Source organism: Mustelus asterias, chromosome 1 (genome assembly GCF_964213995.1).
Source record: "Mustelus asterias chromosome 1, sMusAst1.hap1.1, whole genome shotgun sequence".
Taxonomy (NCBI): Eukaryota; Metazoa; Chordata; class Chondrichthyes; order Carcharhiniformes; family Triakidae; genus Mustelus; species Mustelus asterias.
This window is the reverse complement of record NC_135801.1, coordinates 48,425,977-48,439,601: the sequence shown is the minus strand read 5'-3', so window position 1 is coordinate 48,439,601 and position 13,625 is coordinate 48,425,977. Positions and strand designations below refer to the sequence as shown.

Genomic DNA, 13,625 nt, shown 5'->3' with positions numbered 1-13,625 from the left:
TGTGCCTGCTTCCACCACCTCCTCTGGCAGTGTGTTTTAGGCACCTACCATTCTGCGTGAAAAATTTCCCCCGCACATCTCCCTTAAACTTTCCCCCTTTCACCTTGAATCTGTGCCCTCTTGTAATTGACACTTCCACCCTGGGAAAAAGCCTCTGACTATCCACCTGTCTATGCCTCTCATAATGTAGACCTCTATCAGGTCTCCCCTCAGCCTCCGTCTTTCCAGTGAAAACAATCCTTGTTTATTCAACCTCTCCTCATGTCAGAGGTGAAGGGGGAAGAGACAATGAGAGGGGTCTAAGAGGGCCTCAAGACCAGGCAACATCCTGGTGAACCACCTTTGCACTCTCTCCAAAGTTTCCACATTTATCTAGTAGTGTGGCGACCAGAACTCCACACAATACTCCAAATGCAGTCTAACCAAGGTTTTATATAGCTGCAACATGATATCCGAACTCTTGTACTCAATGCCCCAGCTGATGAAGGCAAGCATGCCATATGCCACCTTAATCATCTTGGCCACCTGTGTTGCCAGTTTTTCTTAGGTACCAGGATGATGGTTGTCTTCTTGAAGCAGATAGGAACTTCAGATTGTTGTAAAGAGAGGTTGAAGATGTCTTCCTGTGAGAGGAACCCTCATGAGAATTCTCTGCCTTTCTCTTTCTGTCTGTTTTCTCTGCATCTGCATCAGTATGTTGATTGCCTTCACCTTGGCACTGTCTTGTTTGTAGTTGTCTTTTTCTTACAGCTCTCCTTTGTGCCTGGGCACATGGTGTTTGTATCTTTACATAAGAACATAAGAACATAAGAAATAGGAGCAGGAGTAGGCCATCTGGCCCTTCGAGCCTGCCCCGCCATTCAACAAGATCATGGCTGATCTGAAGCGAATCAGTTCCACTTACCCGCCTGCTCCCCATATCCCCTAATTCCCTTATCGATCAGAAAACTATCTACCCGTGATTTAAACATATTCAACGAGGAAGCCTCCACCACTTCAATGGGCAGAGAATTCCAGAGATTCACTACCCTCTGAGAGAAGAAGTTCCCCCTCAACTCTGTTCTGAACCGGCCCCCCCTTATTTTGAGGCTGTGCCCTCTAGTTCTGGTTTCCCTTCTAAGTGGAAAGAATCTCTCCACCTCTACCCTATCCAGCCCCTTCATTATCTTATATGTCTCTATAAGATCACCCCTCATCCTTCTAAACTCCAACGAGTACAGACCCAATCTGTTTAATCTCTCCTCATAAGCTACACCCCTCATCTCCAGTATCAACCTGGTGAACCTTCTCTGCACTCCCTCCAAGGCCAATATATCCTTTCGCAAATAAGGGGACCAAAACTGCACACAGTACTCCAGTTGCGGCCTCACCAGTGCCTTGTACAGTTGCAGCAAGACCTCCCTGCTTTTATATTCTATCCCCCTCGCGATAAAGGCCAACATTCCATTCGCCTTCTTGATCACCTGCTGCACCTGCAGACTGAGTTTTTGCGATTTGTGCACAAGGACCCCCAGGTCCCTCTGCACAGTCGCACGATGTAATTTTTCTCCATTTAAATAATATTCCAATTTACTATTATTTCTTCCAAAGTGGATAACCTCACATTTGCTAACGTTATATTCCATCTGCCAGATCCTCGCCCACTCGCTCAGCCTATCCAAATCTCTCTGCAGACTTTCCGCGTCCTCCACGCAATTCGCTTTCCCACTCACCTTCGTGTCATCAGCAAACTTGAATACCCTAGATTCAGTCCCCATCTCCAGATCATCTATGTAAATGGTAAACAATTGAGGCCCCAGCACCGATCCCTGCGGCACGCCACTGGTCACCAACTGCCAACCAGAAAAGCACCCATTTATCCCAACTCTCTGCTCCCTGTTAGATAGCCAATCCCCAATCCACGCCAACACCTTACCCCTAACTCCGTGTACCCCAATCTTCTGCAGCAACCTTTTGTGAGGCACCTTATCGAACGCCTTCTGGAAATCTAAAAACACCACATCCACCGGTTCCCCTCTGTCAACCGCACTAGTGACATCTTCATAAAAGTCCAGTAGATTTGTCAAACACGACTTTCCCTTCATGAATCCATGCTGCGTCTGCTTGATCGAACCATTCTTATTCAGGTGCTCTGTTATTTCCTCTTTAATAATGGACTCTAGCATCTTCCCAACTACGGACGTTAAGCTAACCGGCCTGTAGTTACCCGCCTTTTGTCTACTTCCTTTTTTAAACAGCAGCGTAACAGTAGCTGTTTTCCAGTCAGCCGGCACTACCCCAGAGTCCAGCGAATTTTGATAAATTACTACTAACGCATCTGCTATTACCTCAGCCATTTCTTTCAGTACCCTGGGATGCATTCCATCCGGGCCCGGGGACTTGTCTACCTTCAGTCCTATTAGTCTACCAAGCACCACCTCCTTAGTAACAGTAATTGTATTAAGGACCTCCCCTCCCACCAACTCTCGATCTCTAATATTCGGCAAACTATTTGTGTCTTCCACCGTGAAGACCGACACAAGAACTTATTTAAAGTCTCAGCCATTTCCTCGTTTTCCACTATTAAATCCCCCCTCTCATCTTCTAAGGGTCCAACATTCACTCTAGCCACTCTATTCCTTTTTATATACTTGTAAAAACTTTTACTATCATTTTTTATATTTTGAGCTAGTTTAGTTTCATAATCTATCTTTCCTTTCTTAATCGCTTTCTTAGTCGTTCTTTGTTTTTCTTTAAAGCTTTCCCAATCCACTAATTCTCCACTATTTTTGGCCACTCTGTACGCATCTCCACTATTTTTGGCCACTCTGTACGCATCTGATTTTATTTTAATACTCTCCTTTATTTCCTTCGTTATCCACGTCCGGTTATCCTTTTTCTTACAGTCCTTCTTTATCACCGGAATATATTTTTGTTGAGTACTTAAAAAAAATCTCCTTAAAAATCCTCCACTGTTCCTCAGCTGTCCTACCTACCAGTCTGCTCGCCCAGTCTACATTAGCCAATTCCACCCTCATCTTATCGTACTCCCCTCTGTTCAAGCAGAGGACACTGGTTTGGGACCCTACTTTCTCACCCTCCATCTGTATCAGAAATTCCACCATATTATGATCACTCATCCCAAGAGGATCCTTCACAAGAAGATCCTTAATCCTTTACTAACTTCTTGGTACTGCTCCCAGGTCTAGAGTTGTTAAGTCACATCGGCCAGTATTTATTATGCATGAAAAGTTCAATTTGTCTCTTTAAAATTGATGCAACCTTAAAACTAATTTCAAGTATTCCTTGAAAATAAGTTACAAATTTTCTTTGCTGTACTGCTTCCAGGTCAAAGGTCATCACAATATACTTTCCTGGTGACCAGTTGGAGATGAGGTGCCCAACCAGTGACTAGAGTTTGGACAGAAGAGTTGAACGCTGACTTTAATGCTTTTGTTAGTTTCCTTGGATCAGTTACGGCAAATTGAATTTTGTGCATCTAACAGCCTGGTGTTTGGATTATTACAATTCTCTCAAGACTGTAAAACAATGAAAAGGTGCATAGAAACTTGCAAGAAGATTTTGAAGTCTTGGGCATAGCCAGTATAAATGACATGGGTTTTGAGTTTGAGTATCACGGCAGTGTTACAGATGTGATGAGTTGTAAAAAAAACCAAGCTGTTTAAAGAAGCAGTGGAAAATTAATTACTGTGTATTTACCTATTTTAATCAACAGTGGTTGTTAATAAATCAAGCACTTAAATTGTATTGTATTTATTTTTTAACCAGGATCTCCCAAAAGTTGACGAAGTAAATATTGTTCTTCCTGAAGAGGTAGCGAAGGAGCCCATTGGGTTTGTCTCCAGTATTATTGACCAACTGGGTATGTAAAGCATATATCACTAAAAAAAACACCAGTCTTGGCCATAGGTTTCGATAACGTGGCACGTAGAATTGATATTACTGATGTCAAGTGATCTAACAAATAAACAATTCTTTACAGTGATGCATGATATGCCATTTCATTTTCTTTAGATGACTCCTCAATTTCTGTGTTAATAGAATAGGCAATCTCGGCGTACTTTCACCAGACAGATTGCCTTTTACCATATCCAGTATAGAGAACAAGGATTTTCTCTTTTTTCAGGGATCAGTCATAATTGCACTGAGTAACTAAATATACCAGAAGGGCTTTTTAAAGTAGGAAAATTAAGACGAGCAAAAAACAAATTCTAAACACCCTTGCATTTCTCTTCATTGTTCCCACTATATCCTCTGGTAGTTTAATGCCCCAAAATGTCAAAGATGTGATCTGTAATTGCAAATTGGGAGAACAAATTGCAAAGCATATGTAATAACCAGAGGAACATTATGGTTTAATTCCTGACTTTGATGTATTTACCTGTGGAGGGACATTCTCTTTTAATTTCTGTTGCATGAAGCCATCAGCAGCACAGCACTGCAACTCTTATTGTGTATCACTTGTCATATAATTGAAAAGGGAATGTTTTACTTGGGTATTTGTGACAGGTAGCACTTTTCTTTAAGCTTCTCCCATTTTACTTGGGGCCACCACAATGTTGGTCGATTACCCTCCTCTATCTCCTCCTTAAACTACCCATTCTTCTGCCAATCTCGCCTCACTGGCTTTCCAGTCTCTTTGCACTGCATTCTTCCATTTGATCTTGGGTCTTTCTCTTCTCTTTCTCTCTGGCTGTTCCATTGTCATCACTCACCTCCCTCCGCTCGCTTGCTCTTGCTGTCTCTGAGGCTAGTATGTAGTTGAGTTCCCTGGTGCTTGGTATTGGAACAACTGCTTTTCTTGATCTGTAGTCATGAGCTAGACTTGGGTGCGCATTGGCACAATTTCTAGACTTGCAGATGACATAAAACCTGAAAGTATTGTGAACTGTGAGCAGGATAATCATAGACAGAGGACATTGGCTGGTGGAATAAGGAGTTGTGGGCAGATGAAATTTCATGTGTTAAGTGAAAGGAAGAATACAGAGTCAAATGGGTGCAGGAGCAGAGGGTCTTGGAAGTGTACATGCATAAAATTGTTGAATGTGACAGAGTAGGTGGAGAAAGTGGTTAATAAGTCATAGGGGATATTGGGTTTTATAACTAGATGCATAGAGTACAAAGTAACCACTGTGGTGCTCTTAAAAAGTGTCAATCAGAGTTAGAAGTCAGAGAATCCGTATAGTGCAGAAGAGGCCAATCAGCTCATTGAGTCTATACTGACTCTCTGACGGAGTATCTTGCCTAGGCCTCCTCCCACATCCTATGCCCACAAGGGGTTTGAACATGGCTAGTCCATCTAACCTATACATCTTTGGACTGTGGGAGTGATCTGAGCACCCGGAGGAAACCATGCAGACATGGTGAGAATGTGCAACTCCACTCACGGTCACCCAAGGGTAGAATTGAACCTGGGCCCCTGGCACTATGAAGCAGCCGTGTTAACCACTGTGCCACTACTTGGACAAATGCAGGTTAATTAAGGAAAGCCACCATGGATTTCTTAAAGGCAAATTGTGTTCAACTAACTTAATGATGCACCAGAAGGTTGATGAGGAACAAAACAGAAAATGCTGGAAAAACTCAGCAGGTCTGGCAGCATCTGTGGAGCGAACTCTGAGAAAGAATCATATGGACTCAGCGTAAACTCTGTTCTCTCTGCACAGCTGATTCTGGACCTGCTGAGTTTTTCCAGCATTTTCTGTTTCCAGCATCCACAGTAATATGCTTTTATTTTAAGAGTGATGAGGTTAATGATGTTGTTGTGGTGTCCATGGCAATTAATAAAAACATTCGATTATGGTAGCACACAACAGACCTGTAGGCTAAATTGTAACTCATGGAATAAAAAGGTCAGGAGCAATGTGGATACCAACTTGGCTGAGTGTCAGGAAACAGTAGTGGTGAATGAATGTTTTTCGGACTGGAGGAAAATATGTAGTGGAGTATGCCAGGCTCTGCTTTGCTTTTACAAATCTGAGTATGATCTAGGTGTGCAGGCCACAAAACTTGAGGATGATACAAAATGTGGAAGTGTTGCAAACTGTGAAGAGGATAGTATAGAACTTCAAAAGGACATAGACAGGTTGGTGGAATTCACAGGCCAGTGGCAAATGAAAATTAATGTAGAGAAGTGTGAAATGATTCATTTTGGTAGAAAGAATGCACAGTCAATATAAAACAAAGGGTACAATTCTGAAGGGAGTGGAGAGCAGAGGAACCTCCAGAGGAACCAACGTGGCAGATTGAGAGCATGGTTAATAAAGCATACAGCGTCCTCAGCCTTATAAATATTGATGAAGTATAAAAGCAAGGAATTGTATTCAACTTGTATGGAAGACTGGTTTGGCCTTGACTTGAGTATTGCATCCAGTTCTGGGGAAGATGTGAAGGCATTAAACAGAGTGCAGAAATGATTAACAAGAATAGTTAACAAGATGAGCAACTTAATTATATAGATAGATTGGCCAAGTTGGAAGTGTTATCTTTGGATAAGTGAAAATTGAAAGGAGGTTTGATATAAGTATTTAAAACAATGAGGGGTTTGATCATTGTAGCGAGAGAAACTGCTCCCATTGATGAAAGGGTTGAGAACAAGAAGGCACATATTTAATTGACAAAAGGAGCAATGGAGACATGAAAAATACTTTTTCATGCAGCGAGTGATTAAGATCGGGAATGCACTGCCTGAGTTTGTGGTGGTGAACAAAGAACAATACAGCACAGGAACCGGCCCTTCGGCCCTCCAAGCCTGCGCCGCTCATGTGCCCAGCTAGACCATTCGTTTGTATCCCTCTATTCCCAGTCCGTTCATGTGGCTATCTAGATAAGTCTTAAACGATCCCAGCGTGTCCGTCTCAATCACCTTGCTTGGGAGTGCATTCCAGGCCCCCACCACCCTCTATGTAAAATACGTCTCCCTGTCATCTGTGTTGAACCTTGCCCCCCTCACCTTGAACCTGTGACCCCTTGTGTTCGTCACCTCCGACCTGGGAAAAAGCTTCCCACTGTTCACCCTATCTATGCCCTTCATAATTTTATACACCTCTATTAGGTCACCCCTCATCTTCCGTCTTTCCAGGGAGAACGTCCCCAGTTTACCCAATCTCTCCTCGTAGCTGAGACCCTCCATACCAGGCAACATCCTGGTAAACCTCCTCTGCACTCTCTCCAAAGCCTCCACGTCCTTCTGGTAGTGTGGCAACCAGAACTGGATGCAGGATTCCAAATGTGGCCTAACCAACATTCTATACAGTTGCAACATCATATGCCAACTTTTATATTCTATGCCCCGTCCAATAAAGGCAAGCATGCCATATGCCTTCTTCACCACCCTCTCCACCTGTGCTGCCACCTTTATGGATCTGTGGACTTGTATACCCAGGTCACTCTGTGTCTATACTCCTGATGGTTCTGCCATTTATTGTATAGCTCCCCCATACATTAGATCTACCGAAATGCATCACTTCGCATTTATCTGGATTAAATTCCATCTGCCATTTCTCCGCCCAATGTTCCAGTCTATCTATATCCTGCTGTATTCTCTGACAATGTTCATCACTATCTGCAACTCCAGCAATCTTCGTGTCTTCCGCAAACTTACTGATCACACCAGCTACATCTTCCTCCAAATCATTTATATATATCACAAACAGCAGAGGTCCCAGTACAGACCCCTGCGGAACTCCACTAGTCACGGACCTCCAACCGGAAAAAGACCCCTCCACTGCTACCCTCTGTCTTCTATGGCTAAGCCAGTTCTCCACCCATCGAGCTCGCTCACCTTTTATCCCGTGAGATTTAACCTTTTGCACCAGCCTGCCATGAGGGACCTTGTCAAACGCTTTACTAAAATTCATCTAGACGACATCCCTTCCCTCGTCAATCGTTTTTGTCACCTCCTCAAAAAACTCAACCAAATTTGTGAGGCATGACCTCCCATGTACAAAACCATGCTGTCTAGCGCTAATGAGCTTATTCAGTTCTAAATACGCATTTATCCTATCTCTAAGAATCTTCTCCAACAACTTCCCTACCACGGACGTCAAGCTCACCGGCCTATAATTACCCAGGTTATCCTTGCTACCCTTCTTAAATAATGGGACCACATTTGCTATCCTCCAATCCTCTGGGACCTCACCTGTGTCCAGCGAAGAGACACAGGTGGCAGGTTCAACTGAGGTGTTGGTGAGTGGATTGGATTGCTATCTGAAAAGAATGAATGTGCAAGACCCTGTTGAGAGGATGAAGGAGTGGCACTCGATAAATTGCTCTTACGGCGAGCCAGTGCGGGTATGATGGGCCAAAAGACCTGTGATAGGGGAAGGGGATATTAGGCAGGGATTTATGGAGTTGGGGTGGAAACTAAAGGCCAAGACTGACAGAGTGGTTATCTCTGGACTCTTGCCTGTACCACGGGATAGTTTAGAGAGGAATAGGGAGAGGGAAGGTTTGAATTCATGGCTGAGGGGATGGTGCAGGAGGGAGGGGTTCAGGTACTTAAGCAATTGGGGCTCGTACTGGGGAAGGTGTGACCTCTATGAGAAGGATGGTCTACACCTTAATCAGAAGGGGACCAATATCCTGGGGGGTAAATTTGCTAAGGCCATGCAGGGAGGTTTAAACTGATTCGGGGGGGGGGAGGGATCCTGAGTAGTGGGGCTGAAAGTGAGGGATGCATGGATGGGGACTGCAATGCACGGCATTGCAGAGGTGGGGTGGAGCAGGGTTTGAAATGTGTATACTTCAATGCCAGGAGTATTCGCAATAAAGTGGGTGAACTTGCAGCGTGGATCAGTACCTGGGACTTCGATGTTGTGGCTATTTCAGAGACATGGATAGAGCAGGGGCAGGAATGGATGCTGCAGGTCCCGGGGTTCAAATGTTTTAGTCGAAGTAGGGAAGGAGGTAGAAGAGGGGGAGGGGTAGCATTATTGGTCAGAGATTGTATCACAGTGTCAGAGAGGAGGTTTGATGAGGACTTATCTGTTGAGGTAGTATGGGCGGAGATTAGAAATAGGAGAGGAGAGGTCACCCTGTTGGGAGTCTTTTATAGACCTCCTAAAAGTTCTAGAGAGGTTGAGGAAAGGATTGCGGAGTCAATCCTGCTTAGGAGTGAAAGTAATAGGGCAATTGTTATGGGGGATTTTAACTTGACTAATATTGACTGGAATTGTTATAGCTCTAGCTCGTTAGAGGGGTCAGTTTTTGTTCAAAGTGTGCAGGAAGGTTTTTTGACTCAGTATGTAGACAGGCCAACTAGAGGTGAGGCTATATTGGATCTGGTGCTGGGAAATGAGCCAGACCAGGTGCTAGACTTGGAAGTTGGTGTGCATTTTGGTGATAGTGACCACAATTCGGTTACGTTCACCTTAGTGATGGAAAGGGATAGGCATGAACCTCGGGCCAGTGGTTTTAGCTGGGGGAAGGGTAATTATGAGGCTATTAGGAGAGAATTAGGAAACATAGGTTGGACTAGGAGATTACAGGGACTGGGAACGTCCGACATGTGGAGTTTTTTCAAGGAGCAGCTACTGCGAGTCTGTGATAGGTATGTCCCTGTCAGGCAAGGAGGAATTGGTAGGGCTAGGGAACCGTGGTGCACCAAAAAAGTTTCTTTGTTGGTTAAAAAGAAAAAGGAGGCTTATGTTCGGATGAGACGTGAGCACTCGGGTAGTGCACTAGAAAGCTTTAGATTGGCTAAGAGGGAGTTGAAGAGCGAGCTTAGAAGGGCTAAAAGGGGACATGAGAAGACTTTGGCGGATAGGGTTAAAGAGAATCCTAAGGCGTTCTATAGGTATGTCAAGAACAGAAGGTTGGTTAGGGCAAGTTTAGGGCCAGTTATAGATGGCAGAGGGAAGTTATGTGTGGAACCGGAGGAGATTGGTGAAGCATTGAACCAATATTTCTCTTCGGTGTTCACGCAAGGGGACATGAATATAGCTGAGGAGGACACTGGGTTGCAGGGGAGTAGAATAGACAGTATTACAGTTGATAAGGAGGATGTGCAGGATATTCTGGAGGGTCTGAAAATAGATAAATCCCCTGGTCCGGATGGGATTTATCCAAGGATTCTCTGGGAGGCAAGAGAAGTGATTGCAGAGCCTCTGGCTCTGATCTTCAGGTCGTCGTTGGCCTCTGGTATAGTACCAGAAGATTGGAGGTTAGCGAATGTTGTCCCATTGTTTAAGAAGGGGAACAGAGACTTCCCCGGGAATTATAGACCGGTGAGTCTCACTTCTGTTGTCGGCAAGATGTTGGAAAAAATTATAAGGGATAGGATTTATAGTTATTTGGAGAGTAATGAATTGATAGGTGATAGTCAGCATGGTTTTGTGGCAGGTAGGTCGTGCCTTACTAACCTTATTGAGTTTTTTGAGAAAGTGACCAAGGAGGTGGATGGGGGCAAGGCAGTGGACGTGGTATATATGGATTTTAGTAAGGCGTTTGATAAGGTTCACCATGGTAGGCTTCTGCAGAAAATGCAGATGTATGGGATTGGGGGTGATCTAGGAAATTGGATCAGGAATTGGCTAGCGGATAGGAAACAGAGGGTGGTGGTTGATAGTAAATATTCATCATGGAGTGCGGTTACAAGTGGTGTACCTCAGGGATCTGTTTTGGGGCCACTGCTGTTTGTAATATTTATTAATGATCTGGATGAGGGTATAGTTGGGTGGATTAGCAAATTTGCTGATGACACCAAAGTCGGTGGTGTGGTAGACAGTGAGGAAGGGTGTCGTAGTTTGCAGGAAGACTTAGACAGGTTGCAAAGTTGGGCCGAGAGGTGGCGGATGGAGTTTAATGCGGAGAAGTGTGAGGTAATTCACTTTGGTAGGAATAACAGATGTGTTGAGTATAGGGCTAACGGGAGGACTTTGAATAGTGTGGAGGAGCAGAGGGATCTAGGTGTATGTGTGCATAGATCCCTGAAAGTTGGGAATCAAGTAGATAAGGTTGTTAAGAAGGCATATGGTGTCTTGGCGTTTATTGGTAGGGGGATTGAATTTAGGAGTCGTAGCGTTATGTTGCAACTGTACACAACTCTGGTGCGGCCGCACTTGGAGTACTGTGTGCAGTTCTGGTCCCCACATTACAGGAAGGATGTGGAGGCTTTGGAGAGGGTGCAGAGGAGGTTTACCAGGATGTTGCCTGGTATGGAGGGGAGATCCTATGAGGAGAGGCTGAGGGATTTGGGATTGTTTTCGCTGGAAAGGCGGCGGCTAAGAGGGGATCTTATTGAAACATATAAGATGATTAGAGGTTTAGATAGGGTGGATAGTGATAGCCTTTTTCCTCTGATGGAGAAATCCAGCACGAGGGGGCATGGCTTTAAATTGAGGGGGGGTAGTTATAGAACCGATGTCAGGGGTAGGTTCTTTACCCAGAGGGTGGTGAGGGATTGGAATGCCCTGCCAGCATCAGTAGTAAATGCGCCTAGTTTGGGGGCGTTTAAGAGATCCGTAGATAGGTTCATGGACGAAAAGAAATTGGTTTAGGTTGGAGGGTCACAGTTTTTTTTTAACTGGTCGGTGCAACATCGTGGGCCGAAGGGCCTGTTCTGCGCTGTAATGTTCTATGTTCTATGTTCTATTCTGAGAGAATGTGGTGGATGCAGATTCAATTGTGGGGCTCTTGAAAGAAATGTGAATAATTATTTTTGACGAAGTGGGACCAACTGAGTTGCTCTGTGTAGAGCTGACATGGACATGGTCTGAATAGCTTCCTTCTATGCTATAATCATTTTATGATTCTATATACAATAATAATTCTGGTGCTACAGAGCAGTAGTCTGTCTTTTTAAATGCTTTGGCCATTCCGAAATATGTTTAACAAGTACAGAATCGCCCTGATCATAGCTGTGTGTGATTTTCTCAATCGCTGTTTGATGACACTTGAAATTAATTTGTGTTAATAATGTGCAGCGGGGCAACAGTTTCTGTTGAGGGACCTGTGTGCATCTCCAAGGAAGTTGTATTGGAAATTATGTATTTAGAACATATGTTGTCCACTTTGTAGGGGGAGCATTCCAGTAATCTTATTTGTTAAAGTGAAAAATATTAACTTAATTACAATAAGCAATTTTTATGATCTTTTTCATACATCAGCTGGTCTGAATAAGTTTTAATCTTTAATTAGATAAAAGATTATTTGAATTTTTAATTGTTAAACAATTTTGAAGCCCAGCATACACACAATTTACTCTATCCTATTTGCTGGATTAGTCCTTTGTGTTTCATATTTATATTGTATGACACAATATTTGTATCTTCTATTTTTGTTCTGTTAACTTTTCAGTGAAATTGTAGTCATTAATCATTCTTCACTGATACCTGTCTGTTCAGACACAAACTGAAAATAGTTCATAACATCAGCAATCCTTTTCCCAAACCCATTAGTTGTCCTAAAATGATTACCATGTAGCAATCAAAATATTGAGCGCATATTGTTGATGGCACATTTTTGTTCACTTTGAGAAGCTACTGCGTAACAAAAATGTAACTGTCTTCTATTTTTCTCCTTAGCCTTCCACTCTTCTGAGGTATCCACAAGACGGTGGAACTATCTACCCACTTATGGGAGTTTGGTTTATGAATGCCAGGGTGTGTCCACATGCATGTGTGTCTATAAAGAGGCCAGATCTCCCCTTAGTTCCTGTGAAGCTTTCAGTTTTTTCTGTTGCCATGAGGAGGCACAGCTGAGGGTTTGCTGATGGAAAAGTTGGGTACTGATCGTGAGAGACGTAACATTGGGCACTTTTTAATCATTGCTGTTGGGCTGAAAATTGGAAGCATGCTAACTCTCCAACTATGCACTACATTGATCACAGCAATTTGATGTACAAAAATTCTAGTGGAGACAAAAGATGAATCAATGGCTATGTCATCTTTTGGGCAACTCCTGCAGCCAAATTTACACCAGAGGTACTGTGCATTCCTTTGGATTGAGTCGGTGAATTTGAGAGGGAGACCCTGGCGTTTGGGTAGCCAAGGGTCTCCATAGATTTTTGTCCAGGCCCTGGAGGGGACACTCCAGATTTGCTGCAGTGTGTTAACTTGGGAGGTAATAGTTATGATTGATGAACCCAACTCGATTGGTGTAGAGAACACAGAGTCATGGAGGTTTACAACATGGGAACAGGCCCTTCGGCCCAACTTGTCCCTGCCGCCCAGTTTTTACCACTAAGCTAGTCCCAATTGCCCGCATTTGGCCCATATCCCTCTATACCCATCTTACCCATGTAACTGTCTAAATGATTTTTAAAAGACCAAATTGTACCCACCTCTACTACTGCCTCTGGCAGCTCATTCCAGACACCCACCACTGAGTGAAATAATTGCCCCTCTGGACCCTTTTGTATCTCTCACCTTAAATCTATGCCCTCTAGTTTTTGATTCCCACCTTTGTTGACTATCTACCTATCTATGATACTATGGGTTGTCTCTGACAGTGGGAGGGACTGTTGTGTCCCAGGGTCAACCATCTCCCAGCTCAAGTCAGGCAGCCTCTGACTACGACAGTCCATCGGTTCAGCGAGTGGTTGGAACTTTTAGTCTCTTCTGAGCAAGTGGAGGCAATCCATTGCACCAGGCAAATAAACAAAATGAAAGAAGATATCAAATCCT

At 43.8% G+C, this 13,625-nt stretch overlaps 1 protein-coding gene across 1 annotated transcript in view; it reads left to right on the top strand.

Moving 5' to 3' along the window:
- naf1 (nuclear assembly factor 1 homolog (S. cerevisiae)) overlaps positions 1-13,625 on the top strand; it is a 235,343-nt gene that overhangs the window by 120,283 nt on the left and 101,435 nt on the right. The window contains exon 4 of the mRNA XM_078212093.1: positions 3,769-3,862. Coding sequence (XP_078068219.1) covers positions 3,769-3,862 — 94 coding nt within the window. The remainder of the gene's footprint in view (positions 1-3,768; positions 3,863-13,625) is intronic.